The sequence below is a fragment of the Fundulus heteroclitus genome, unplaced genomic scaffold (assembly GCF_011125445.2).
Source record: "Fundulus heteroclitus isolate FHET01 unplaced genomic scaffold, MU-UCD_Fhet_4.1 scaffold_53, whole genome shotgun sequence".
In the NCBI taxonomy this organism is placed as follows: Eukaryota; Metazoa; Chordata; class Actinopteri; order Cyprinodontiformes; family Fundulidae; genus Fundulus; species Fundulus heteroclitus.
The window spans coordinates 1,060,047-1,087,546 of NW_023396956.1; the positions used below are offsets into that span (position 1 = coordinate 1,060,047).

Genomic DNA, 27,500 nt, shown 5'->3' on the forward strand with positions numbered 1-27,500 from the left:
CGCCAAAAGTCGTCCAATCATCAAGCGTTTCCTCGGTCAGCTGGCGATCCCTGTGCAGCGGCTCATTGAAAAGATCCCAGGGTAGGAGACGGAAACGTGGCTCCTTCATCTGTAGGCTCAGATCTATACATACAGCTGAAGCATCAAGGCTGGTCGCTGGTAGAAGACATCTAGTCCTCACCTGGAGCCAGTTTCTAACCTTCAGTTCATCCAAGGGAGTTCTTGTTTGGAGAACACCCCCCATGCTTCCATCTTTAACTCTACCTGATGTAGAACACTTGTGGTTCCTAGGAACCAACCTGAGATGGTCCTCACACGTAGACCCTGTCCTGAAGAAGGTCCAGCAGAGACTGGACCTCCTGCAGCAGCTCCAGACATCCAGGAGCTGCTGGTTGTCTTCTCCACGTCCATCATCCATCGTCTGTTCTGTGTTCCTCCATCACTGGGTGGTTCGGATCATCAACAGAACAGAACCGGTCCAATCGGGTCTGCAGAGAGGATCATCAGGGCTGACCTTCCCTCCATCCAGGACCTGTAGAGGTCCAGGATCAGGAGAAGGTCCGCTAACATCTCTGCAGAGCCACACATCCTGACACAGGCTTTTACCTCCAGGTGGCGCCGCAGAGCGCTGTGGCTGAAACCAGCCTCCATGGAGACAGGATGTCTCCATCAGAGAGACATGGTGCACTGCAAAAAGGGAACTAAAATTAAGTGAAATTTTCTTGAAATCAGTGTATTTTTCCTTGATTAGAGCAGGTAAACAAGACTATTTGCCAATAGAATAAGATTTTTGCACTTAAAATAGGAACAATTCATCTCCATCATCTTATTTCAAGTGCAGGATGTCTAATTATCTTATTTTAGGGGTAAAAATACTCATTCCATTGGCATATAGTCTTATTTAGCTCCTCAAATCAAAGAAAAATATACTAATTTCACGACATTTTTACTTACTTTTAGTTCCCTTTTTGCCGTGTGTCTCTCTGATGGAGACATCCTGAGGAATCATCTACACAGCTGGCTGAGGTTAGTCTGATCCAGGACAGTTTACATGAACCAGGCAGACATCAGAATGACAGGGTGTGGTTCACAGGAGGCGTCTCACCAAACATCAGGGGGGGGGTTATTTATGTCTCTAGCATCAGTTGCTCATCTGAATCCTCCCTGGTCTTCATTCCAACGCAGCGATGTGTTTCTCTGTGTGCAGAGTCCAGCCGGTCAGCTTCCAGCTGTGCCGGCGCTTACCCACCGAACACGTCAGCGGGCAGCTTCAGTTTAAGGTGGAGCTGACCTCCACGGGGCCTGATGGTGAACCTGCTTCTCTACGTTTATCCTCCTGTAACTCCTCATCGCCTTGCCTTTGTCCTCATCAGCTGCTGGTCCTCTTGCCCGCTGCAGGTGCCTCTCCAGATTCAATCATCGGCATCTCCTCGCTGAACGGAGCTCCAGGGACTCCCTCCGACGACGAGGACTTGCCCCACCCTCTTCCAGGTGTGGTCTCTGCGGGCCCCTCTCCAACCGCCTACCAGGGACCCCAAAGCATGTGGGAAGGCGGAGCCACAGCCTCACCGGAGAAAGACTTGCCTGTGGTGCGATCGGCCAGATTTGTAGAATCTGTGGTGGTTTCTGAGCAGTCCATCCTTCAGAGGTCCCTCAGCGAGGGCCTGGACGCCATCGAGGCCCCTAAAGGTCCCGGTGAGAGACCTCTGGGTGCCGCCTCGCCGAGACTTTGCTCCAGCTTCCCGACTCACCATAGACTGAGTGACATTTTACACATCGACTCAGACGAGGACGAGGAGAGGTCTGGTATGAACGACCTGCCGCCGATGCCTCCGTCGCCGCTGCTGATGAACGGAGAACCTCCTGATGTTAGCGGCCCAGAAGAAGACGACTTGTTTCTGGAGCTCAGGCAGGAACGGCCAGAAGCTGCGGTTCAGGAGCAGGAGTCCGCAGGCGAAGGCATGGAGGAGGGGCCTCCGGGCGTGGAGCCAGATCTGGACATGGACGATGTTCTGGAACCAGAAGTTTTCCTGGAGGTGGGCGAGGAGGTTCTTCTCGCTGAGAATATTACCCATGGTGCTTTGCAAGAGGGTGGAGAGGTTCCAGAACCAGACGCGGCAGCAGGCGACGATCCCACATCAGAGATGGACTCCTGCTCCATGGCGACGGCTCCTCAGACCGTTTTCTCATCATCAGAGAGCGGTCCGACCACAATGGCCACGGCGGTGGTGAGTTCACGAGATTCATCAGAGATTTTATTCATTCCTTTCAAAGAGTCCTTCAAAAGACCCTCAGAATGTATTTTTATGTGTAAGACTTCAGCCTGATGGAACTATTGCATAACAATAACTTTCCAACATGAAACACGCGGTTAAAGAGAAAATACCGGACCAGACGTGGGTTTGTATCCGCCTGGTGTGATATAGCAAGGTACGCAGCATCATGTAAGATCAGAGAGCTTCCTAAATGTTGCAGCAGCTCTCTGGGACACGTCTCCAAGTCTTTCTTCACTGAATATCTGCGGATGATACAAACTCCATCTGTCTTTGAAGTGACTATAAGTTAGCTTGCAGGATAAAGGCTGTGGATGTATGGCTGTCTCATTCCAAATACAAGAGAGCACTGAGTCCTTTTAAAATGTCCTATAGTCTCACCTGCCCGCAGGATTTTATTGACTCCATTTAAGTAACGGTTATTGCAACAGAATATTCGGTTTTAGTGTGTTGCTGTAAATTAAAGTTTTTCCTACAACTAGCGGCTGAGGGGGTTCCTGATCACCACAGCAGCAGACGGAGGGGTTAATCCTCAACATCAGTGGCTGTGGTTTAGACTTCAAAGTGGAAAAGTTTTCAAATATACTGTCACGCTTTGAGCAATGCAGACGCTCTGTCAGCACTAAAGAAGATTTAATATGTTTTGAGCGACTCTAAATTACTCATCAGTTCAGCGAACAAAGATTTGATGAGGGGATTAAACTTTTATCTCCAGATCATTAAAGCTAGGTTTTCTGATTTTTCCAGAAGTTTCCCCAGTCCCTTTCTGAATCGCTGCGTTAGGCCGTCTTACCGGCTCTTCCACTCCTCAGAGGGATCGCGTGGGGAAAAAAATCTCCCAAATCCTCTCAGGTTTTCTTTCTTTCTACCGAGGCCTTCCTCTTCTTCTCATAAATATGAACGAAGTTTGCTTCCTGTGACTCGCCATGTTCAAACTCTATGGTGAGAGCAGCGGTGCTACAATGAACAGCTAACACCCAAGCTAACTGCTAAGCTAACTGCTAAGCTAACCACTAAGCAAACCAGATACATAAAAACTAGAAGTGCACAACCAGCACGAGGAAATAAAGGAAAGAGCACGAACACTGGTGTTACGTGAGCGTGTCACAATGATTGGTCTGTGGGACGACCAGTAAATAAGGAGATACCACTGGAACTTGAGGAACAGAGGGGGGGGGGGAACAGAAACAAAGCTATGCATTTGCAAATAGTAGTATTTACCTGCTCTAAGGAAAAATACACTGATTTTAAGAAAGTTTCACTTACTTTTAGTTCCCTTTTTGCAGTGCACGGCAGTTTACCTTGGAACATTTAGGATGGAATAAAGAAAGAAACAGCTTAGAGATTAAATACCAGAATGTTAAATAGCCTGACATTTAAGGCAGAGATGATGGAAGACGTTCCTAGCCAATAATGATAATAGCGAGGCTAGCCTGTCAATCTTGTGGGATTAAGGTTTATTTTAGAGGTTTACTTATGGCCAAAGCTGCTTCCTTGAAAAACGAGAAACTCAGAAAACTGACTGACTTAGAGTCCTGGACTCAGATCTTTGGATGCATAGCAGTAAAAAGCATAATTTTCTTTTGGCATTGATGACACCTATCAAACAAAAAATAGAAAATACTTCATATGGAAGATGTAGAGAAAAACGGGCCAAGAGCTGCAAAACTATCGGGATGGAAAGGTTGAAGGCAACAAGAGACAGATCAGTTTATAAAATAAGAGACCCAAAAAAAAAAAAAAAATGATGACCAAGATAGAGGGAATTCAAAGATAATTTAGTTTATTAGACATCACTGTACACCCAGCCATGTAAGTTGGAGGAAGAAAAGATTTAACAGTTTTTGAAGGCACTAGATCGTCCCTCTTTGGGCAAAAATCACAATGACATCACAGACCCTGAAATAAGCAGCACAATCTCAGCACCTAAGACGGGTAAATCACCGGCATACAGATGGATATCCAGCGGAGGGGTATAGACTTTAGAGAAAGTCATTGCTACCCATAATTAAAGACTGTTTTAACGTCATCATGAAGGTGGGGCTTTCCTCCTTCCTGGAGAGAAGCCTTTATCTCTGTAATTCATAAGGAGGGAAAGGATAAATTGGACTGTAAGTCTTATTGGCCCATTAGTGTCTTAAACATGGATTTTTAGCTGTTTGGCTTAATACTAGCCAGGAGACAACGTACGGCAAACCTTACATATATCAAGGACAGATCTGTAATGTGGAGTTTCTCAGTTTAGATGCTGAGAAGGTTGACTCAGTGAACTGACACTTTCTCTGTCAGGTAACGGCCGTTTTGGCTTTTCTCAGGACTTTATGTAGTATATTATATTTGTCCCCTACTGCACGGATCAAAGTAAATGGCAGCCTGTCAAACCCAATTAAACTCCAGGGGGGTTGCCCAAGTCTTTTTTGTTTATTGAGCCGTTATTCCAGACGATCAGACGTGAGGGTATAATCATACGTGGTGTAGGATATAAAATCTGCCTGTATGCCGATGACATGCGCTTAACGTTACAAAACCCTGGATCGGGAGTGCCTCTGTTGCTGGAGACCCCAGAAATGTTCGCAGCCCTCTCAGGATGACAACACACTCCTACAACTGAGTTAAATGGAAAGTATAAGTTTAACTGGAATATGTTACATTTCAATACCAAAGGGTTTCTCTGCCAAACGAACCATCCTCTCTCTTTACCATAAAGTACAAAAGCATCAGCAGAAAAATATATGAGGACTTCCAGTGGGACTTAATCTCTGCATGTAAGATGCTGATAATCTCCTCACACAAATTGTCAACTGTACCTTTAAGGCTTAAACTAAACCTGGGAATGTATCATGTTTAGCTTACTCTTCAGAGCTCCACTTGAACGCAGCGTGTTTATGACTGATGCAAGGACAGCGAAAACGGTTGTTTTCAACATATTTTATAAAGCTTATTCTTCTTAAACAAGCCAAAGTGACTTAAGTTAATTTCTCCCTGAGTCGGAGCCAAACACAGCAGATCAGCCTCTGACAGTTTCTCATCATGTTTCTGCAACTAATTTGGTTTAAAAGGAAAAAAAGTTCACCTCCTGCTTTTAAAATTCTGTTTTTCTGATGTAAAATTAGAACAATTTCTAAACTTTTCTACCTTTTAATGTGAGTCGATCTACGATTGGACATGAGCTGTGTAATAACATGATAAATCATCTAAACTGTCCTCCCAGTTCAATTCAACTGAAGAACTCCAATGTTTTAGAAAAATGTAACAATAATAAAACCAGTTGCATAATTTGCACATCCTGACATTAACACTCTGAGGAAGCAGCTTTTGATAGTTTCAGCTTTTATTGGTAGGACTCTGTCAGCATCCCACATCTTAATATGGAGGACGTCTCCGCCGTCTCTGGGCCTCTCCGTCAGATTTGGTTCTGGTTTCTGGCTCGGCCAGAGTCCGGAACGTTACTTTGCTTCAGGGTTGATCCGGACTCTATGCTGCCTCCACCGTGTGTCGCGTGGTTTCCTGTTGAGAACGCCAGGCTCACTGGACCTTTCAGCAGGTTCTGGTTGGGTTCTGCATGTGACAACGGCTTCCTGTGTTCTCCTTACAGCTGAACGGAGGAGGCAGAACCTTTGTCTTCTAAAACAAACCCAGTTCTGGTTTAAATCTCCCAAAGCCTCGTGGATGGATTTGTTCTGGTCTAATGGAACCAAAGTGGAACCTTTGGGTCAGAGATCCAGATGTTTTGGGCCAGAAACAGTCCTGTGCATCATTACAGGCGAACACGGCGGTGTCAGCATCATGCTGTGGGGTTACTTTCCTTCAAATAGAGCAGATGTCCTCAAAATCAGAGCGATTTGGGGAAACGTTCACAGGACAGAGTGGACAGAAAGGGTCGGGTCCAAATGTTGGCGCTGGTCCAACATGATTATATATAAATGCTTCAACAGATTATATATAAATCTTTATTTCACCAGGCAAAACATTAAGAACAATGTTTTATTTACAATGTTAGACTGAAAGTGTCTAACAAGCCTTTACAGACGTGTAATAAGCATCGCCTTCATCCACAAAACTATTACATGACTCCTTAAAAAGGTCTTTTAGTCTGTGTTTAAAAACAGGAAATGAAGCCAAAGTTCTGAAATGTAGCGTATTTTTCTAAAAGCAAAGCGAAAAGACATAAAGCCCAAAAGAAGACCTGGTTCTATAGACTGATTTATTTTATCTGGGCATTTTCCTTCTATCAGTTTGTTTGGTTTTGTTGGTTATTAAAAGATGGTTTTATGGTCAGAATGACCCGGATGGTGCAGAATCTGGGCGACATTTGGTGCTGCAGTGCTCGGTTCTGGCGGTTTAAAGCGGGTCAGACTGGTCCTAAAGTCTTTGATCAGATGTTTACGTGCTTCTGTCTGTGTGCAGGAGGCAGAGGAAGGAGCAGCGACCGCCATCGACCCGGGGGGAGACGTGGAGCCAGGCCCCCCGCCGGCCGCCGGACCTGGGAACGAGGAGGAGGAGGAGGAGGATGGTGGAGCTGAAGCCACTGAGGCCGAAGGAGGACCTGCAGCTCCCAGCGAGGCGGAGGAGGAGGTGGAGGAGACCGGTGTGAGGAGGCTGAGCCTGCAGGCGACGGGCGGTGCTGATGAGGAACAGGAAGGGCAGAAGACGCTGGAGGAGGCGGTGGATGTGGAGCGCGTTACAACGGAAACAGAGAGGGAGGAAGGTATGGTGCTTTAAGCTCATCTTAGACTTTAATATTTCTGCTAACTTGATCCACAAATTCAGTCTCTGCCTCCTGTTAGACGCTCCCGTTAACGGGCATCCCGTACGGTCACTGCCGTCGGTGCGTCACGACATCCATCGGTACCAGCGAGTGGACGAGCCGCTGCCTCCCAGTGAGTGTCTGCATGGGGGGGGGGGGGGGGGGGGGGGGTTATCCGTTTGATTTAGCTATTCTTCAAAATGGGAAAGACAAGAAAACCTTTCACCATAGGCAGATATGTGTTGATTTTTAGAAACAAAGAGAAGAAATAGCTTCTAAACAGCAATAATAACAACAGAAAATCCAGTGAAACTAACAAAAACGTCTGACTCTGTCTACATGCTGGAAAAAAGCCTTTCCTGTCCCACCATCACAAACATAAACGCTGCTGGGACTTTAACTGGACCGGTGAGCTTTGGGTGGATCAGACTCAGGTTGAGCTTTTCAATCAATCAATCAATCAATCAATCAATCAATCAATCAATCAATCAATCAACCAATCAGCTGTTTCTGTCGCTGCTCTGCTTTGTCGTGTAAGTAATCGTGTGAGTCTGTTGTGATCAGCTGAAGATAGAAGCAGAAGGAATTTACTTCTCAGAGTCTTATAGAAAAAAGAATAAAAGCTGATTTCCTGTCAGATTCAGGGTTTTACAGTCTGGAGCCATTAAACTTCTCATTTATTATTAACCTGTCAGACTGGGAGGCTCGCATCGACAGCCACGGGAGGATCTTCTTCGTGGACCACGTGAACAGGACCACCACGTGGCAGCGTCCCACCGGCCCCCCCGCCCCGCAGGGCCTGACCCGCTCCAACTCCATTCAGCAGATGGAGCAGCTCAACCGCAGGTGGGCTCTGAAAACACCGAGCACCATCAGGGCTGGCTGGATGACCAACGGCAGGAAAAAAACTTTTAAAACACAAGAAAACAAAACAGAATTTGGTTTTTAGTACATTTAGGACATTTTTCTGGTCTTTCTGTGACTTTTTAAGGGGATAAATCTTTTGTCTGTCTTTCTCTGCGAGTTTTAATCTTTCTCCATGTTTTCAAAGCTACTGAGGAGAAATGTGAACCCAGCCTGTTTGTCCTCTCCTGATGACAGATATCAGAGCATCAGGAGGACGATAACCAACAGCGATCGATCAGAGGAAACCTCCGCTGACCTCCTCCCTGAGCCAGAAGGTGAACTGATGCCTCACTCCATTTCTGGTCAGTTCTCCCTAAAAACGCCGGTTTAAAGGAGCAGCTGCGCTTCGTCCCGATCCTTGACTGGTTTGTTGAATCTGTTGCAGAGTACCGCAGAGAAAGCGCCGTGGCTCACTCCAGCGGCCGCTCACGCCTCTCCCTGCTGCTGCAGTCGCCCAGCGCCAAGTTCCTGTGCAGCCCTGACTTCTTCACCGTGCTGCATTCAAACCCTGTCAGTAATTCTACCGCTTAACCTGCTCCTCTATCGCCACATCTGCATGCTCTGGATGTTTGCCTTCATTATGGTGAAACATTCACACTCGCCCTTAAAATAGACTCCAGCCAATCAGATGCCTCCAAACACAGATATCGACCAACAAAAATTATCCAATCAGAAGCCTCTACATAGAGCTCTTAAAAACAAGCAATAAAACCCAGACATGCATAAAAGCCAAAATAAGAGACCTTAAGATATTCCTGCAGGATAATCTCATGTTACATGATGGCTTTGGTTGCCACTAGTACTCGTGCACTGCAAAAACAGAACTAAAAATAAGAAATATTTTCTTGAAATGAGAGTATTTTTCTTTGATTTGAGCTGATAAATAAGATTATTTGCCAATGGAATAAGATTTTTACACTTAAAATAGGAACAATTCATCTCCATCATCTTATTTCAAGTGCAGTATGTCTAATTATCTTATTTTAGGGGTCAAAATACTCATTCTGTTGGCAGATAATCTTATTTACCTGCTCAAATCAAGGAGAACTACATTCATTTTAAGAAAATTTTACTTATTTTTAGTTCTATTTTTGCAGAGTGACATCCAGATATACGGTGTTTACTGCCAAAGAAAACAAAACTCTGCTTAATGTACACCAACCAACCAACCAATCAATAAATCAATCAATCAATCAAACTTGATCACTTTTCATTCAGCCAACTGTAACACAAAGTGCTCTAAGTATTAAAGACAGAAAGACACTAAAAATGATCAAAAGTCCTTTTATATAAACTGAAGCCTGTTAAGGAATCTCTAATTGCCCCTCAGGGGTGGAAGGCTTTAATTTTTCTGTTTAATTTAAAAGAATTTTCAGGAAAAATAACAATGACAGTTCATAAAATGTAAACAGAAACAATCCACCTATGGATTATTTTTACTGGTTTGTTGTTGAGTTTAGAGCAACAACAAGAGGCCCAGAAAGCTAAATTGGTTAATTAATTAGAAAACAATCGTCTAAAGCTGCAGGTTTTTTCTGTTGAAGCTGTGTCAGTTTGGAGAATCAGCCACAAACGGCTACGCTAAGCTAACAGCCGCTTAGAGCTACCGAACCTCAGGCTTAAAACACGGATTTCCCTCAGCTTAAAACATTTCTTTATAAAAGATTTTTACTCACCATTATGTGAGTCAGTTGTTCATGTGTTCACTATTTTTACAGCGGAGGAATTTTGTTGTTTGAGTCATTTTTTAAGCTACAACATAAAAACTGACTCTAAAAATTATTATTTCAGTAAAGACAACAACTGTTTAGTCTATTAACTGTAAGTAAGCAGGAATTAGCAACCAACCTGTCACATGAATTTTGCATTGTTGATGGCTTTGCAGCAATCCCTCATACTGAGCATGCATGAAGCGACAGTGGAGAGGAAAACTCCCCTTTAACAGGGAGGAGAACCTCCAGCAGAACCAGAACCAGGCTCAGTGTGAACGCTCATCTGCCTCCACCCACTGGGGCTTAGAGAAGACAGAGCAGAGACACAGAAAGCACAGAAGCTCACATTGACCCAGGAGTACTTTCTATGTTAGAGAAGACAGAGCAGAGACACAGAAAGCTCAGAAGCTCACATTGACCCTGGAGTACTTTCTATGTTAGAGAAGACAGAGCAGAGACACAGAAAGCTCAGAAGCTCACATTGACCCAGGAGTACTTTCTATGTTAGAGAAGACAGAGCAGAGACACAGAAAGCACAGAAGCTCACATTGACCCAGGAGTACTTTCTATGTTAGATGGTAATAGAGGATGATCTGCCTCCCCAGATGATGTCAAAGCTAACAGAATGAAACGATGCTAGAAGTAAATTAGCCAGCTAATGCGGTATGTGCTTGATCTGCTGGTAGTTAGTAGTTTTAGATAATTTCCCTAAATCATCTCTAAGTTTTAGCTTTGCTCGTTAGAAAGCTACCCCAGACAAGTTCAACCGCAGTTTCTCCAGAACGTGACGGTACACGGGTGATTCTGATGGGCCTGTCTGTATTCCTGCTGAATTTTAAACGTTGGCTGTTGATTAGCACTGTGTCAGCGCCCTGATGGGGCCCGTGGTCGGTTCTCTGAGGAAACGCACGCTGACCTGCTGCCTTCCTGTCGTCTTTGTCCAGAGTGCCTATCGCATGTTTACGAGCAACACCTGCCTGAAGCACATGATCAGCAAGGTGCGCCGCGACGCTCATTACTTTGAGCGCTACCAGCACAACCGAGACCTCGTCACCTTCCTCAACATGTTCGCCAACAAGCAGCTGGAGCTCCCCCGGGGCTGGGAGATGAAGCACGACCACACTGGGAAGGTGGGTCCCTGCCGGGTTAGGGTCCCTAACTCTGATTATTACACCTGGGCTGCGTTCAGGTAGCTGTGCAGCCGATTGTGAGGTGCAGACAAACACATCTGATTAGCATGAACTAGAGTTTACTGGCTTTGATCTTCAGCCTTTCTTTGTGGATCACAACTGTCGATCAACGACCTTCATCGACCCTCGGCTGCCCCTCCAGAGCTCCCGATCCACCGGGCTTCTGGCCCACCGCCAACACCTGAGCCGCCAGCGAAGCCACAGCGCCGGAGAGGTAAGAACCCGGCCGCCAGTTCACCCAACGTAACTCTCTCACCACCTTTAAAGGTATACTATGCAACCGGGGTTGATTTTCCAGCGAGGCTCCCCCCAGAGGGCGAAAGTAAAAGTGCACTGTCGTAAAGATGCTCAGCTGTTCTGGTTTCTCCATCAAGCCAGGCGCGGTTGTTTTGAGCTTAGCAGACAGGCGAACAATGAAAAGTGGAAAAAACGGCAGTACAAACAATGACTAACACAGTGAAGGTATGAACATCAAGCTTCCCGCAGCGCTGTCTTGACATAAAAAAATAAATAATAATAATAATAAAAATAATAATTTAAAAAAAAAACTCAATATGCTTGCATGTTTATTTGACGTTAACACGCGGTTCTTTGTTGTTGCTTTCGCGCGTGCATACAGTAAATGGCAGGGCAAAAACACATGGAGTTCTCGCCGTAAAGCAAGACCGACTCTCGCGATGCACCAGACTACTGAGCCTGTGGGTGCGGGCCGACTGCTCCTGCAATTGCAAGTACGGTATTTCCCCCACAGACCACCAGGGCGGCCGAGAAAACCTTTGTTCGACCTGAAATGACTCATTTAATCATCCAAAACGGTATGGAACACATTAAATACCTAAAAAATGTTGCATAGTATGCCTTTAAGATCTGATACACCGAGACCTGTAGAGTCTTCAATGATCCCATCAGTTCGCTTCTGCCATCGCCGCTCTGCACGGTAAAGAGCTTTATCCAGTCCTGAGGACTTCATTTAAAGGCCGAACCGCTCAGATCTTCAGTGAAATTACAGGCCAATTCCTGGTCCATAAACAGACTCTCTGAAGGTCTGTCACTGTTTCCTTCAGACTTTCACCACATTTCTACTGTTTCTGACCGTAGCAAACTTTCAGTCTCTGCGGCTCGTTTCTTTTATTCTCACATCTATGAGAAATCCCACAGAAATCTCAGTTTGAGACAAAACCAGAGTTTATCTGCAATGAGGTGAATCATGGCGAGCTGCTGGCTGACAGGTGAAAGGTGAGGACCGGCCTCAGATACTGGCAATGTTCTGGAGATAGTCGTCCACTAGTGTAGGTAAATTCTGGCAAACAGAACTGAACCCCCCCCCCCCCCCCCCCCCCCCCCGGTTGGCTGTTGCTCTGCCGGCCCAGAACACACGCAGAGACTCCTGGGTTGTGGGCCGGGCCCAGAACCAGGATGCCACCTGAGCTGTAGTGCCTTCTTTTGTCTCAGGTGGTGGACGACTCGCGGCAGAGCGGCCTGCCCGCCATGCCGCGCCCCTCCAGCACCTTCAGCGGCTCCAGCCGCAGCCCCTACCACGACGTGGTGCCTGTGGGTGAGTCCGCCGCCTGCAGCACTCGTAGACACGCACACGGCGCTCCTCTCACTCTCGTCTGTTCTCCTGCAGCCTACAATGACAAGATAGTGGCGTTCCTACGGCAGCCCAACATCTTTGACATCCTGCAGGAGCGGCAGCCTGAGTTGGCCAGGAATCACTCCCTGAAGTACGCGAGGCAGCATTTAACCTGTGACCTCTGATGCATCCCCTTCAGGTAACCCTGACGTCTGCGTATGTTTGCAGGGAGAAGGTGCAGTTCATCCGCAGCGAGGGCGTCAACGGACTGGCCCGTCTCTCCAGTGACGCCGACCTGGTCATGCTGCTCAGGTGAGCCGCTGCCGTCTGCAGGACGCTCTCCAGAACCCGCTGAGCTCAACATCACTGCTCTGCTGCCAGTTCTTAACGAGTCTCTTCCTGCAAGTCTGGAAACGTTCATTATACTAGAGTAGCGTGATGTAAGCTAATACAAAAAGCTATTATATACGCTTCGGTCCAGCTTTGTGGATTTTGGCAGAACTGTTGTTTCTAGCTGCATTCTTAGTTTTTTAGGTAGTTTCTGTTTCCCGGACAGAACTGTGCAGTTTTCTCCACTCGATCCTCCCAGGAGCGAATTTGGGGAATCCTCTCAAGTTCTGTTGTCCCTGATCAGGAGACACAGCCGCCTTATTTCTGACCCTGTAGTGAATCTCCTGTTTAATCTGCTCTGCTCTGATGTCCACCTCTCTCCTTTCTGCAGCCTGTTTGAGGAGGAAGTGATGTCATACGTGCCGCCGCTGCTCCATCCCGGTTACAGCCTGTCCTCTCCTCAGAGCTCCCCTGGTAAATCTCTGTCTGCACAGCCAGACCGATGTTTTATTGCATTCCCACCTTTTATGAAACAAAAGCAATAAAAGTTTTGATTACAGCATTTTAAAATCAAGCAGTATTGTTTGTTCAGAAAGTAATAAAAAACCCAGCAGACTTCCTGCAGACATGGCGTAACCTCCTGCTCCGCTCCTCATACGCTTTCATCTCTTCTGGCTTTTTCTGAACGTCTCTCCAAGTTCGTCTTTGGACTTTAAAGAGTTTGAAAACCAGGACAACCAGAAGAAAAAAACCTAAACTAATATTTATGTTTTTAGTATGAATTATAAGGTTGCTTAGGTTTATTTCAACCATAGAGGAATTTGCATGAAATATCTGTCAGAACAGTAAAGACTGAGTTAACATTCAGAGACTTCTCTCTACATTTTCTGAGATTTTTCAAACTGCAGTTTCTAAATTTAGAAAACAGCAAAATGCCTGAAACTTAACAGGAACAGAACCGGCTCTGAATCTGGTTTTATCCTCCTAAATAAAAACCTTTTGCAGTCGGTATCTCTGCAGAAAACCCCACAAAGACCTTCCAGTGAGAATAAATCCACGGTATTGTTTAAGTTCAGAGGGTCTGATGTTTGTCTGCAGATCTGCTGTTAAACTGATGAGAGTCTGAACCACAGAACCAATCCAGGATTAACCTGCATCCAATACTTCTGATTCTCTGATTACACGTCGTTTCCCAGTCATCAGAATTTCATTTGGGTTTAATCTCCTGATCATCCGCTCGTCTCGTTCTCCGTCGCTCTGTCCTACCTGCCTCTGGACATTTGTTCTGTTTATCTCCGCCGTACTCCTCCTCCTGCCTGATTCTCTTTATTTTTTTATTTTTCAGGCACGCCTCGAGCAAACGCTCGCGCTCCAGCTCCATATAAGAGAGACTTTGAAGCTAAACTGAGGAACTTCTACCGGAAGCTGGAGACCAAGGGTTATGGTCAGGGACCGGGGAAAGTCAAGTATGTAATAAAGGCCCAGCGTCCTGTTATATCATATCATCCAGTTTTTTTTAATTATATAATCTGTTTTTACACAAAAAGTAAATGGAAAAACTGTTACTGAAAGCAAATTAAGGGTGTTTTCATCAAAAATCTGATTTACTTTCAGAAAATTGGGATGAATGTTACAAAGAAAGCCGAAGGCTACGTGAGCCGTTTAATTCTGGAAAACAACTAAATATATTTCAACCAACTGGGATTAGTGGGAATTATCAGACATAAAAGCAGCTGTAAAGCAGTAAAAATGTCCCTGTTGTATTCAACGTGTAACCGATGCGTTGAATTTAGCTTCCTGCAGTGGCTGACCGGCTAATTCCTGTTAGCAATAAAAGCCATTTATAATGTTCTGTGTACAGAACATTAATTACTTCTGCTGCTAATTTATTCAGAGTTTCTGCCATTGTAGATTCAATTTAAGGCGTTATTTAGACAATCCTTAGAGAAAGTTAATTAATTTCCTGTGATTTGGAGCAAAAAAGGAAACTTGACTTTATTTTTAATAACATCTTGAACTTTGTTAGCATCTTAGATAAGTTGAATATAACTTTGGAGTTTACTGGATTCTTAATTGTGATTTAATTGTGTTGCGCTTAACTTACCTTCTTTTAAAACATCTTGGGGACAGAAGTGGCCAGAATTAAAATTTTAAATTTGTTTTTCAAGCCTGACTTTGTCAAGATGATACTTTCCTGCAGGAGCCGACTTTGATGAGGTAACCAGAAGGTTTTGAATAAAGTTTCCTCATTGAAAAAATAAAGAAATAAAAGACATAAAAAATAAAGAAATAAAAACCATAAAAAGTAAAAATGCTTGAATGACATTAAGCCACGTTTTAAACTTGTTACATTTATTAAAAGCCTGCAGAACACCAGATTTCAGTAAAGTATATTTCAATTTACCTTTATATACAATAATAGAATAACTAAAGCTAGCTTTGACGAAAAAATCACATCTTTAATTAAAAAAGCTAGCATAATGAAGATTATCGTTAATAAACTTAGAAACTGAAACAATTATACCATTATGTTAGCTTGACAGATGCAGCCTGCATATTAGAAGCTTATGAGCCTCATGTGTTAAGGTTTAAGTACATTAAATTACAGTGTGCATTTTATATATATATATATATATATATATATATATATATATATATATATATATATATATATATATATATATATATATATATATATATATATATATATATACCACGGCGGTACTTTCACAAATTTAGATTGTTTCTGCCAAACTGGGTTCTTCTTAAAGTGAAGCTTCTGCTCTGGCGTTCGCTGGGGGAAGTTAGCATATTTCTTCATGGACGCAAACTCAAAGGAGATGAAGGATTATGGCAACAAAACCAGTTTTCCCTTCATCACTGAGTTCTAAACTCTGCGTCTGCTTGATTTCATCTGAACGTGTCTGCAGGCTCATCATACGCAGAGACCACCTGCTGGAGGACGCCTTCAACCAGATCATGTGCTACTCCCGCAAAGACCTGCAGAGGAGCAAGCTCTACGTCAGCTTTGTAGGCGAGGACGGGTGAGTAACATCTCATATACTTTCACAGTTAGGTGTTTTAAACTCAACTTTTCTTTTAGGGGTTTCTCCCCTTTTACCACTTTGTAATTTCTTTAAAAACCTTGATGATCAGAAGTGTGAAACGCTGTTATTTTCTCAACCTACTGAAGCTACTTGTTTAGGAGGCTGGATCCATCTCACAGCAGCTGCATTATGATCTTTATGTGTTTTGCAGGCTGGACTACAGTGGACCCTCCAGAGAGTTTTTCTTCCTGGTGTCCAGAGAGCTCTTCAACCCGTACTACGGCTTGTTTGAGTACTCGGCCAACGACACGTACACGGTGCAGATCAGCCCCATGTCTGCCTTCGTAGACAACCACCATGAATGGTGAGCTTCCTGTCCACGTTCTCTCCTCTGCTGACTGCTGATCACAACACTAAAGCAAAATGGTGCCCGCTGCGTAGAAAGTGGGCACCGTTTTGGTAGCTCCAATTCCAATTCCAAAGTCAGCTTCCATCAGATCCTCCAGGTTGGTGAGAAAGTTTCCTCTCTAAGGAAACCCAGCAGGTTGCATCAAGTCTCTCCAAGCAGCATTCACTCCTCCTGAAAGAGCGTAGAGCCACAGTGGACAGTCGTCTGCATTGTTGATGGCTTTGCAGCAATCCCTCATACTGAGCATGCATGAAGCGACAGTGGAGAGGAAAACTCCCCTTTAACAGGGAGGAGAACCTCCAGCAGAACCAGAACCAGGCTCAGTGTGAACGCTCATCTGCCTCCACCCACTGGGGCTTAGAGAAGACAGAGCAGAGACACAGAAAGCACAGAAGCTCACATTGACCCAGGAGTACTTTCTATGTTAGAGAAGACAGAGCAGAGACACAGAAAGCTCAGAAGCTCACATTGACCCAGGAGTACTTTCTATGTTAGAGAAGACAGAGCAGAGACACAGAAAGCACAGAAGCTCACATTGACCCAGGAGTACTTTCTATGTTAGAGAAGACAGAGCAGAGACACAGAAAGCACAGAAGCTCACATTGACCCAGGAGTACTTTCTATGGTAGAGAAGACAGAGCAGAGACACAGAAAGCACAGAAGCTCACATTGACCCAGGAGTACTTTCTATGTTAGAGAAGACAGAGCAGAGACACAGAAAGCACAGAAGCTCACATTGACCCAGGAGTACTTTCTATGGTAGAGAAGACAGAGCAGAGACACAGAAAGCACAGAAGCTCACATTGACCCAGGAGTACTTTCTATGTTAGAGAAGACAGAGCAGAGACACAGAAAGCACACAAGCTCACATTGACCCAGGAGTACTTTCTATGTTAGAGAAGACAGAGCAGAGACTCAGAAAGCTCAGAAGCTCACATTGACCCAGGAGTACTTTCTATGTTAGAGAAGACAGAGCAGAGACACAGAAAGCACAGAAGCTCACATTGACCCAGGAGTACTTTCTATGTTAGAGAAGACAGAGCAGAGACACAGAAAGCACAGAAGCTCACATTGACCCAGGAGTACTTTCTATGTTAGAGAAGACAGAGCAGAGACACAGAAAGCTCAGAAGCTCACATTGACCCAGGAGTACTTTCTATGTTAGATGGTAATAGAGGATGATCTGCCTCCCCTGATGATGTCACAGCTAACAGAACGTCAGACCAGGTGTACCTTCTATGAAGAGAAAAATGACAGAGAACAAAAAGTTAAAAGCTGAAATAACAACAAACAATGCAGATTGGAGAGCAGTAGGAGAACTCAGCAGAGAGAGAGAAATAGATCCTGATGTCCTCCAGCAGCCTAAGCCTATAGCAGCATAACTATAGAGGTAGCTCAGGGTAACATGAGCCACTCTGACTAGAAGCTTTGTCAGAAAGGAAAGTTTTAAGATTAGTCTTAAAAGTAGACGGGGTGTCTGCCTCATGGACCAAAACTGGGAGTTGGTTCCACAGGAGAGGAGCCTGGTAGCTAAAGGATCTGCCTCCCATTCTACTTTTAGAGACTCTAGGAACCACCAGCAGACCTGCAGGCTGACAGCGAAGTGCTCTGTTAGGAACATAAACATATTTTTCCTACATTATTCAGTCAGAACAAACTTGTTTTTTCAGTAAATGAGCTCCTGTTCTGGGGAATGATTAGAATCCACAGGTGTGTGCCTTTTGCTTCCCTTTTGGATGCAGGTTCCGGTTCAGCGGGCGGATACTGGGGCTGGCCCTCGTTCATCAGTACCTGCTGGACGCGTTCTTTACTCGTCCGTTTTACAAGGGTCTTCTTCGCATGTAAGTGTTTCTCCGGCTCCAGCTGAGACAGGATGCTGCTGACGTCTGGTAGTATCATCGGTCTGGTGCAGAGAATCTAAGCAGAGATTGTTAACTGTACGCTGGACTGATGAGCACATTTTAAATAGGAGACATTAGTACACAGAAAGCAGAGAAAAACAAATAAAATGTCATTTGAATTAGATTTTTCTGCTTCAATGATCTAATTTAGTGTTTTTGTCGATAAGGGAGACTTTTATATAAAAGATTGGTGCTTTTTGTGCATCCAGGATCTCATCCCATTCAAGTCTGTCTACAAGAGATTTCACTGTTTCAACAAACCTGATATTCTTAAATTGGGCTGTTAAAAAAATCTCATATTAATTCCTAAAGATCGATTAATAAAACCAAAGATCAATTTAAAAAACTGCATTTTTCACTGAGTATTACCAGCTCTCACTCCGGGAGGTGCATTTTTAATGTCTTATTATTAATAAAGCACCAGGTTAGTGTCCAGCTGTAGAAATCTGTCTTCCTCTGTTTTCTGCCCCTCAGCATGTTTGTGAAACATCCAGGAAGAAGGTTTGGTCCTTCAGCCGCCATTAACGACTATTCCTTTATTAATTTTCTGTTGAATGTTAATATAAAACTAGTATCAACATGTTGCATAACTACACAGTAATGTAATTCAGATAACAGCTAAAAAATGTGTTTAATACCAGCAGCAATCCAATTTAAGATTGGATAGAAAAGAATCGCTTCTAAATCTTGGGAATCTGAATCAAATTGATTCTTGAAATTTGAATCGATACCTGGTCCAACTCTTGAAATTAAAGAATTGTGATCATGTATTCCTCCTGGTCCCAAAGTGAGAACCTCACTGCTCAGAAGAGCGAATCAGAACATCTGTAACGGGTTCTGTGTCTGCAGCCCATGTGACTTAAGTGACCTGGAGTTCCTGGATGAGGAGTTCCACCAGAGCCTGCAGTGGATGAAGGACAACGACATCGAGGACATGCTGGACCTCACCTTCACCGTCAACGAGGAGGTCTTTGGACAGGTGCGTGTCCGTCTCCTGCAGACTTCCATTGCAAAGCAGACCTCCGTCCAGAGAAAGTTCCCATCCAGTGTTGCTGTCCTGCAGATCACGGAGCGAGAGCTGAAGCCGGGCGGGGCGGGCATCCCCGTGTCTGAGAAGAACAAGAAGGAGTACATCGAGCGAATGGTGAAGTGGCGTATCGAGAGAGGCGTCGCTCAGCAGACTGAGAGCCTGGTCCGAGGCTTTTATGAGGTAAACGTCCGTCCTCAGAATCACATTAGCTCATTTTCTACCTTAATGCTGACACCTGCTTCTACCCCCGTTCACCATACAGGAAGACGTAGGTGAAAATTTACCGTTCACCTTTGGAAATCATAACGGAAGAGACTTTTTTTATTTATTTTTTTGCAGTAGCAAAGCCATTTCTAAACTTCTGATTGTAATTAAATCTGGAACATATTCCCATAAAAATGCAACACAACTACAGGACCAAGTCCTCACAGATCACGTGCCTTCATTATTTTGAAGGTGGATGGCAACTGATGTCTCAAGCTGAGAGGATTGGAGACGAATCTCTAAAACAAACAACAGACTGATCATGTTTAAAACAGACATGATCAGGCTGGTCATGGTTTATAACCGTGGTGATGAGGGAAATTAGGGCAGAGATATCATTAAAACTTTGGGATGAATCTGTGTCTAATAACCACTAAAGTTAAATACACCAACTACCTCTGAACTTAGCAAAGTTAGCTTTAGATGCTTTAGCTACCTTCTGAAGCTGCTAGCTAGTTAGCTTAAATAGCACTAGCTACCCTGAAATGTACTTAGTGATGGTTTTGATTCATTTCTCTATTGTAACTTTCTCTCCTTGAAGACAAACTTCTTATAATATACGTTTGCTTAGATGTGATCCTGTCTTATCTTTATTAGTAGAGATTTTGGACACGCAGGACGGCTGTCATGTGTCAGCTAGCGTTAGCTTCCTGAGCAGTTAGCAGAGCTGCACCATGAACTGTTACTATTTTATATTTATTATTTCACTAAGACTTCTTTTATTAGTGATTGAATATGTAGTGCCATGCAGCTGGTCCTTGTATCCAAGGCAAATTTTTCTCAAGGGAAACTAATAAAGATACTTAGATGTTTCACCATGTGTGACCTGAGCCAGCAGCAGACGCAGCAGCGGCTCCAGGTAGAAACACTAAAATGCTAAAATGCCTGCTATGAACCCGAGCGTCGCTGCCTTCATCATTACTCTGCCGGTCTCCTCTTCAGGCGACTTTGTAAACTAAAGCCAAACACGTGTTCCCTCACAGAAAGACTGGCTGGGAGGACTTTAAGCCCCAAAATGTGTCCCAGTCGGTTCTAAACGATCTCAACATTAAATGTGTGCAGGTGGTGGATGTGCGGCTGGTGTCGGTGTTTGATGCCCGGGAGCTGGAGCTGGTCATTGCAGGGACGGCAGAGATCGACCTGGCCGACTGGAGGAACAACACGGAGTACAGAGGAGGTACGTGGAGCCGGGCGGCAGGAGGCACTACACCTGCTGACACTCACCTGGATGCTGCAGCGCGTATCGATGTGGCCTCACTGACGATGATCGGTGAAACAACGCCGCTAATTAAACCAATTAATTCCTCTGAGAGGAGCCAGACTTGGCTAGAAGGGATTTTTCAGTGGGTAGAACCAACAGCAGAAAGGTTGGTAGATCAAATCCCTGATTCATTCGCCTGCACACACTTTAAATGAGGGAACTTCCTAAAATCATCCATCTGTGCACATTAAGCACCAAAGACAAACTAATGATGTTTTTATTTGGGCCTGTTGTGTAAATTCCCATTAAAGTGTTATTTCTATTATGAGCTCAGGTTCTTAGCACGGTAAATGTCACGCAGAGGCCAAAGCGTTTAGCAGAGATCACTTTAGGGTTCTGGTCGCTGCGTCTGGGAGAACCGGACCGCGGGTCCACCTGGTTCTGTTAACGGAGGACGGAGAGAACCTTCATCCTTTTAACATTAAACAGCAGAGACTGTTCAAGAAGGAGGAGGAAGAAGGGGTGAAGAGGAGAGGGAGAAGGAGGAAGATGAGGACGAGCAGGAGGAGCAGGAGGAGGGGGAGGATGAGGAAGAGCAGGAGGAAGAGGACTGGGTGGAGGTCTGTTTTCATCATGCACCTTCATCACCTTCTTCTTCTTCTGCCCTCAGGTTACCATGACGGCCACATAGTGGTCCGCTGGTTCTGGGCCGCAGTGGAGAGATTCAACAACGAGCAGAGGCTGCGGCTGCTGCAGGTATGCGGAGGGAGCGGTGCTGCCCCCTGGTGGAGGCCGCCTCACATAACACCAGCTCCGTTCACATACAGCAGAATTAACGATGCAACAATAAATGCAATAGAAGCTGAACTTTACTGCAGCTCCTGCGGCTTTGCTAACAGCTTGAAATCTTTGAGGACTTCATAATTAAAAACTTTTTAAGCTTTTTTAATTTGGTCAGGCAGCATTTTTTTCCAGTTTCTACCATAAAGATCCAAACTCCCAAATATAGTGATTGAATGTTGTTATCCCTGAACCAGGTCAGGGGTTAGACTGTGTTATAATAATAAATTACTAAAAAACCAAATAAATTGCAGACTGATTGTAGATCTATGCGCCTAAAGGCCAGAGTATCTGCAAGAGTCAAAGGCTTTGCTGCTTCTTTCTGCTGCAGTTTGTGACAGGCACCTCCAGCATTCCTTACGAAGGTTTCGCTTCTTTGCGAGGAAGCAACGGACCTCGCAGATTCTGCGTGGAAAAGTGGGGAAAGATCACGTCCTTACCCCGGTGAGCTTCTGTTGCACAGCTGCTATTCCTTTTATAGCATAATCCAGTTATTACAGAGATTTTTTTTGTGTTAATATTTTTATTAGGAGGAAGAGAGACATTACAAACATAATTTAAACTGTAAATGACAAGGAATGCCATGTTGAACATACATATATATGAATAGTAAAATAGTAAAAGGCATACAATTTAGCTCATGTGTTTTTTTTCCCCTTCGTTTGTTATTACAGAGATGTGTGAAAAGTTAGGTGTCATCTGCATAGTTGTTAGTTTGTGGAGACTTTTCAGGGAGGAACGAAACATCCCAGGCTTACATGAGGAGTTGCCTTTATTTAATTTGGGTTGTACTGCATGGATTCACCAGGATTATCTGACCTCAGCCGCCTTAACGTACCTTAGCTTACATATGGAGTTTATTTCCATGCCTTTGTGCCGTTTACATCACGATGCACAATTGTGAATTTCAGCAAAAAAATGTATATTCTTAGCAAGGCATGTTGATTTAAAGTGGTCTGAGAACGGAGCCCTGAGGAACCTCCCATGTTTGTGAAGATAAATGCCTAAAAATGTTAAATTAGACGCTGGGCTCCTGTGGCGACGCAGCAAAATAAGATCACGGGTCATCAGATGATGGAGGGAGCCGTGAGGAACGCACCATGTAAACTTTGAATTCCTGATTTTTTTATGACCTGATAACACAGAGGGAGGAATTTAGAGGGGTTTTGTAATAAATTGCTAGATGCATGCAGAGTTTAGGAGCTCTGCTGAGCTGCTGTCTGCTGTTCCTCCACAGCGCTCACACCTGCTTCAACCGGCTGGACCTCCCGCCTTACCCCTCATTCTCCATGCTCTACGAGAAGCTGGTGACGGCTGTGGAGGAAACGAGCACCTTTGGCTTGGAGTAACATCGGCTCCAGAGGAGAGAAGTATCCAGAAAAGGGATTTTCTCAGTGAAGAGAAGCAGAAACAACAATCCTCAACAGACGGTGGATAAAACCCCGCTGCGTTCCTTTTTCCAGCTTCTTCATCTCTCAGCACGCCGATCTCGCTCTGATTCTCAGCCTTTCTCACATTTTGATGAGACTTTGAGAAAAGCCAACAGAGAATCTGAAGAACCTTGGAGAGGTTGTAGAGTTTCTCGTTTTCATGTGAACCTGTTCTCACTGAGCCACACGTGTGCTTTATCTCATCCAGCCTTCACCTCACAGACGGCTGCTGAAAAACAACCTTTTCCCCTCCTGGACCTTCAAACTGTGTTCGTCCTGCTCCGGAGCCAAGGAGGTGTCGACTGCACTCACACGCCCTTCACCTCGTTGCACAAACTGGACGTTTGGCCCCAGATTCCCCGTCAGGCTGGAAAGATGGAGGCCGTTTTAAACGTGGGACCTTTCCACGCCTTTCTGATGACAGCCACTTCCCCTCTAGTGTGAAACCGAACTTCCTTCTAGCAGATTTGATGCGTTCCCGTTCAGAGAAGGTGTTGAACGAACGAGTCCAGATTCCCTCGGTTCTGAACACCAGAAGGTGTCCGGTTTGAGCTGCTTCTGTGTCAGTCAGTCAGAACATCTTTATTTCTAAGGTTTTTATGTTTTAAACAACAACAAAAAGTAACTATCTGGTCAGAGTATCCCCTCTCAGCGTTGCTTCTGGTGATTTGGCTTTGCAGACATTTCTGCACAGCTTCACATACAGATCTGCTGCTGCGTTTGGCATCAAAGTTCTGTTGATGACCCGGTTTGGACCAGGCTACAGGTGTTGCACAGCTGGACCACATTTTGCTCCACAGAGGAGACCATGGTCCAGTCAATGCCCTGCAGGCCCAGAGCAGCAAACCGACCCGACTGCTGCTCCTATGGCGGTTCTGGTCCTGATCACTGAATTAATGCATTTAATCTGCACTGATGACAGTGTAGCTTTAATGCACTGATTCTGGACGCCAGCTGCTGTTAAACACAAAAATATGTGGCGTGTGGTTTGCAGTTCAGTTTTAAGATCCGAAGGTTTTTTATGAAGCTTCCCCTGATGGGAGCCACCCTGAACACTAGAGGGCGCACTTTGTTTCTGTGTGCAGGGAGGCAGCTGTTGTTCCTGTGCCTCTGAGCTTTTTGGTTTTCTGATCAGGAGTCCAACGCCTAACAGAGACATTAGCGAGGATTCAGTCGAGGACAGCTGTCCTAATTAATTAATTAATTAAATTAATTAAAGCGCTGGTCTCAGAGAAGACGGCGGTCTGGTTTTAACACACAAACACATATCTGCTCATTTTCAGCCAGGGTGCATGTTAGCTCACACCTCCTCTGTACAGACGCTGAGGTAGGCTCAGGATGCAGAGACCCCCCCCCCCCCCCAGGCCTCCCAGCCCAATGCATGCACGGGGCCAGCGGTCTGTCCGGTCAGCGGCTCCGTGAGCTCCGCCTGGCAGAAAGCCCCAGGTGGCGTTGTGTTATAGCTCGATATTGCATGCTGAAATAGTGCAACACACCGTTCCTACTAGCTTTTGTGCATGAGGATACTTGCTATTCATTCAGACGTGTGGGTGAGGGAGCTGGTGAAGACGGGTGGCGCTGCAGGAGTGGACAGGAACTGTGGCTCTGTGGGCGGCATGTTTCTGAAACGGCCCACATGTGCGTCTCCGTCTATCTTAGTAACGGGCTGGTTGGTTCTGGCTGAGCTCAGAACCACGCGTGCGGTCCTGATCGTCTCTTTGTATATAAACGTACGTGTCTGTCTGTCTGTCTGTCCTGTTGTGTGTAAAAAAAAAATCTATGTTTTGCACCGATTGTACCAAAGGTTTGGGGCTTGCGAAGTGGACCATGAGGCGGGTTCTGTGTTTGGGTCCAACACATCACACCTCCGGCTCCGGCCGGGTTCTTACAGATCCATGTCTGGGTGAACTTTGTGCATGAGAAGCTTCACGTCTTTCACCGCAGTGCTGAGGAATGGCAGGACTCACAGGTAGCTGCACCGCTCATCTCTGCTCGGACATTTCCAACTGGACCCGGATCCACTTTTCAGAACTCCACTCTATGCAAGGCTCCTGTATGTTTGTCTCCATTTCACTTCAATGATTGTAATAAAAGACAACCAACGGAAAACTTTGATAAATGACACACGGCCTTTCATTTATCTGCTCAGGTTCTTAAACGGGTTGAAATGTTCTGAAATCCGCCGCTGCTCCAAGGATCATTACTAACTAGATACAAACAGCAGTTTTCAAGTTATGAATTTATTTAACAGGTAGAAAAAGTGATTCATCCCGACCCGCTCTGCTCTACATGTTTGAAACAGACACACTGGAGGTTTTTCCTGCTCTGGTTCGTGTCGCTCCACAGCATCTCAGTCCAGTCTGAGTCTGGACTTTGACTGGACCGCTCTAACGTTTCCATTTTGTTTTTGGGTCCATTCAGAGGTGGACCTGATGATCAGCTTTGGATCAACGTTCTGCTGCAGAGCCCAGGTGAGCTCCAGCTCCTCCACACTGCAAAAACAGACCTAAAAATAAGTAAAATGTTTTTAAAATGTGGGTTTTTATCCTTGATTTGAGCAGGTAAGTAAGATTATCTGCCAGTGGAATTAGTATTTTGACCCCTAAAATAAGATAATTAGATAAACTGCACTTGAAATAAGATGATAGATACCAGTTCTTCCTATTTTAAGTGCAAAAATCTTATTCCATTGGCATATAATCTTATTTAGCTGCTCAAATCAAGGACAGATACACAAATTTTAAGAAAATATTACTTATTTTTAGTTCCGTTTTTGCAGTGCAGTAGCTGCGGCCAACGAGCAGAACAGTTAGAGCAAGTGGTCCAGTTCCTGCAGCCCCGCACCATCACACTACCACCACCGTGCTTCACTGTAGCTGTGATGTTCTGGTTCTGAAATGCTGTTTTAGTTTAGCACCACATGTAGCGGTTCCAAAAAGGTCCACAGAGTATTTTCCCACAAGTCCTGGGGACCATCAAATGTTTTTTGGGTAAATGTGAGACAGACCTCTGGCCTTAGCTGAAGCAGTGAGGCCTGCAGAGCTTCAGATGTTCTGGGTTCTTCTCCTGGGTGAGTCGTTGATGAGCTTTGGACTGATTTGCTGTAATTGATGGAACCAATTATCTGCCCTTTAGCAGAGAATCCTGCAGAACAAGGTCTGACCATCCGTTTGTGACCTTAAAGGGGACATGTCCTGCTAAATCCACTTTGTTAGCCCTTCAGTGCATCTTGTTGCGTCCTTGGAGTCTCTAGGAGAGCAGAACAGTTGAATCGAGTCGGTCCAGGAGCTCCAGAGATCTTTCAGATTTTTAAGCTGTTCAGTTTTCTTTGTTCTCTGTTACGTATTTTTGAACATTTATGTTACAGTATTTGCTGCAGAGCTGCTAAACAAGGTCATGTGCTTCCAGGAAAGCACTTTTTATTTTTCAAAGTGATTTTGTAGTCCAAGCCAAAGGATGAAACTACAAGTGGTCGTTGGTTATCATACTGTCCCCCAGCAGACTACAAAAATGGCCGAACGAGGTGGAGTGAAGCGCTCTACAACCTGGAATGTGAAGAGCCTCCTTAAGATTTAAAGAGACGGCACCAAAAAAACCAGTTGCTCTCAAATGCAGCTAAGAACAGGAGCAAAGAGGGCAGCGTGGAGGTGAATTAACGGGGAATTCAGAACAAAGCGTTGCAGCTCTGCTTTAGATGGAGCGCAAATTAAGGATTTTAATGTTAAAAAGAAGAAATGAAAAGCAAGATTTGTCCCTTAAAGTTCTGTTATGCAGCAAGATAATGGTTTAAAATGCACCTTTGAATTGCCTCAACAAAACAAAATTAACATTTCAAGTGGCCTAGTCAAAGTCTGGACTTAAATCTGATTAATATGCTATTAATAGGCTGGGAAGCCTTCCAAGGGGGCTGAATTAAAAAAAGTACTGTAAAGAAGAGAAATTCCTCCACAGTGATATAAAAGACTCATTGTTGTATTTATTCAGGTTCTCTTTACCTTTATATGTAAATTTAAAGTTCTGAAACAATAAAACATGACGTAGACCAGCACAGCATTCCAGGGTTAAATCCCCAGGTGTCATCGTCTGGAATAATACAGAAACACCTGAGAGACAAAGAGGTGCTGAGTCAGCGGCCCACAGCACCGCTCCCTGAGCCAGAAGGGCCGGACTTCTGCACCTCTTCCCGTCGGCTGGATTACGTAACCGTGGTTAACTTCTCCTCCCAGAGAGTTGGACAAACACGCGCTCAGATATTTGCCCCGGCGCTGGAAGACATTTTCAGAGCTTTCTCTTTCTCTGAGTTCAGCAGTTTGCTCGCCTTGGTTGGAAATAAAAAACATCGTGTGGTTCTTTGACCCGGCGATCTGCTCATCAGACGTTCTGCCTGTGAACAGAACCACGGCGACGTCTGAGGATGTTGCATCACAGTCAGAAAATGCACCAGGCAAAGCTTCAGGAGCACACAGCCTTTGTTCGCCCCCAAATAAAACACAAAAGCTGCTTTCCTGAGTTTTATCTGAGCATCAGCGGCCGGATGGAGACCGGCCTCAGGGACGTTTCTTTGCTCCAAGCCTCAGAGTGGGAAATTAAACTTTAACTCTGCCAAAAGTATTTGTCCCCTCACAGATGTCGTGTTTTCTGACTTTA

The 27,500-nt window shown here is 44.9% G+C and overlaps 1 protein-coding gene across 6 annotated transcripts in view; it reads left to right on the plus strand.

Moving 5' to 3' along the window:
- hecw2a (HECT, C2 and WW domain containing E3 ubiquitin protein ligase 2a) overlaps positions 1 to 24,975 on the plus strand; it is a 37,333-nt gene extending 12,358 nt beyond the window's left edge. For 2 of the 6 annotated variants that reach the window (XM_036132706.1, XM_036132707.1), the window contains exons 7-30: positions 1 to 81; positions 1,208 to 1,308; positions 1,399 to 2,228; positions 6,681 to 6,981; positions 7,061 to 7,153; positions 7,716 to 7,866; positions 8,122 to 8,228; positions 8,312 to 8,436; positions 10,583 to 10,768; positions 10,908 to 11,042; positions 12,263 to 12,383; positions 12,456 to 12,552; positions 12,630 to 12,713; positions 13,123 to 13,205; positions 14,077 to 14,197; positions 15,662 to 15,775; positions 15,990 to 16,142; positions 17,930 to 18,028; positions 18,938 to 19,067; positions 19,152 to 19,298; positions 20,445 to 20,559; positions 21,254 to 21,339; positions 21,755 to 21,867; positions 22,661 to 22,772. The exon at positions 1 to 81 is cut by the window's left edge and continues 59 nt beyond it. In XM_036132706.1, the coding sequence (XP_035988599.1) occupies positions 1 to 81; positions 1,208 to 1,308; positions 1,399 to 2,228; positions 6,681 to 6,981; positions 7,061 to 7,153; positions 7,716 to 7,866; positions 8,122 to 8,228; positions 8,312 to 8,436; positions 10,583 to 10,768; positions 10,908 to 11,042; positions 12,263 to 12,383; positions 12,456 to 12,552; positions 12,630 to 12,713; positions 13,123 to 13,205; positions 14,077 to 14,197; positions 15,662 to 15,775; positions 15,990 to 16,142; positions 17,930 to 18,028; positions 18,938 to 19,067; positions 19,152 to 19,298; positions 20,445 to 20,559; positions 21,254 to 21,339; positions 21,755 to 21,867; positions 22,661 to 22,772 (3,685 nt within the window). Of the gene's footprint in view, positions 82 to 1,207; positions 1,309 to 1,398; positions 2,229 to 6,680; positions 6,982 to 7,060; positions 7,154 to 7,715; positions 7,867 to 8,121; positions 8,229 to 8,311; positions 8,437 to 10,582; positions 10,769 to 10,907; positions 11,043 to 12,262; positions 12,384 to 12,455; positions 12,553 to 12,629; positions 12,714 to 13,122; positions 13,206 to 14,076; positions 14,198 to 15,661; positions 15,776 to 15,989; positions 16,143 to 17,929; positions 18,029 to 18,937; positions 19,068 to 19,151; positions 19,299 to 20,444; positions 20,560 to 21,253; positions 21,340 to 21,754; positions 21,868 to 22,660 lie in introns of all 6 variants that reach the window. The other 4 variants (XM_036132710.1, XM_036132711.1, XM_036132708.1 and 1 more) reach the window with 4 other exon arrangements.
- The last annotated feature ends 2,525 nt before the right edge of the window (positions 24,976 to 27,500 follow it).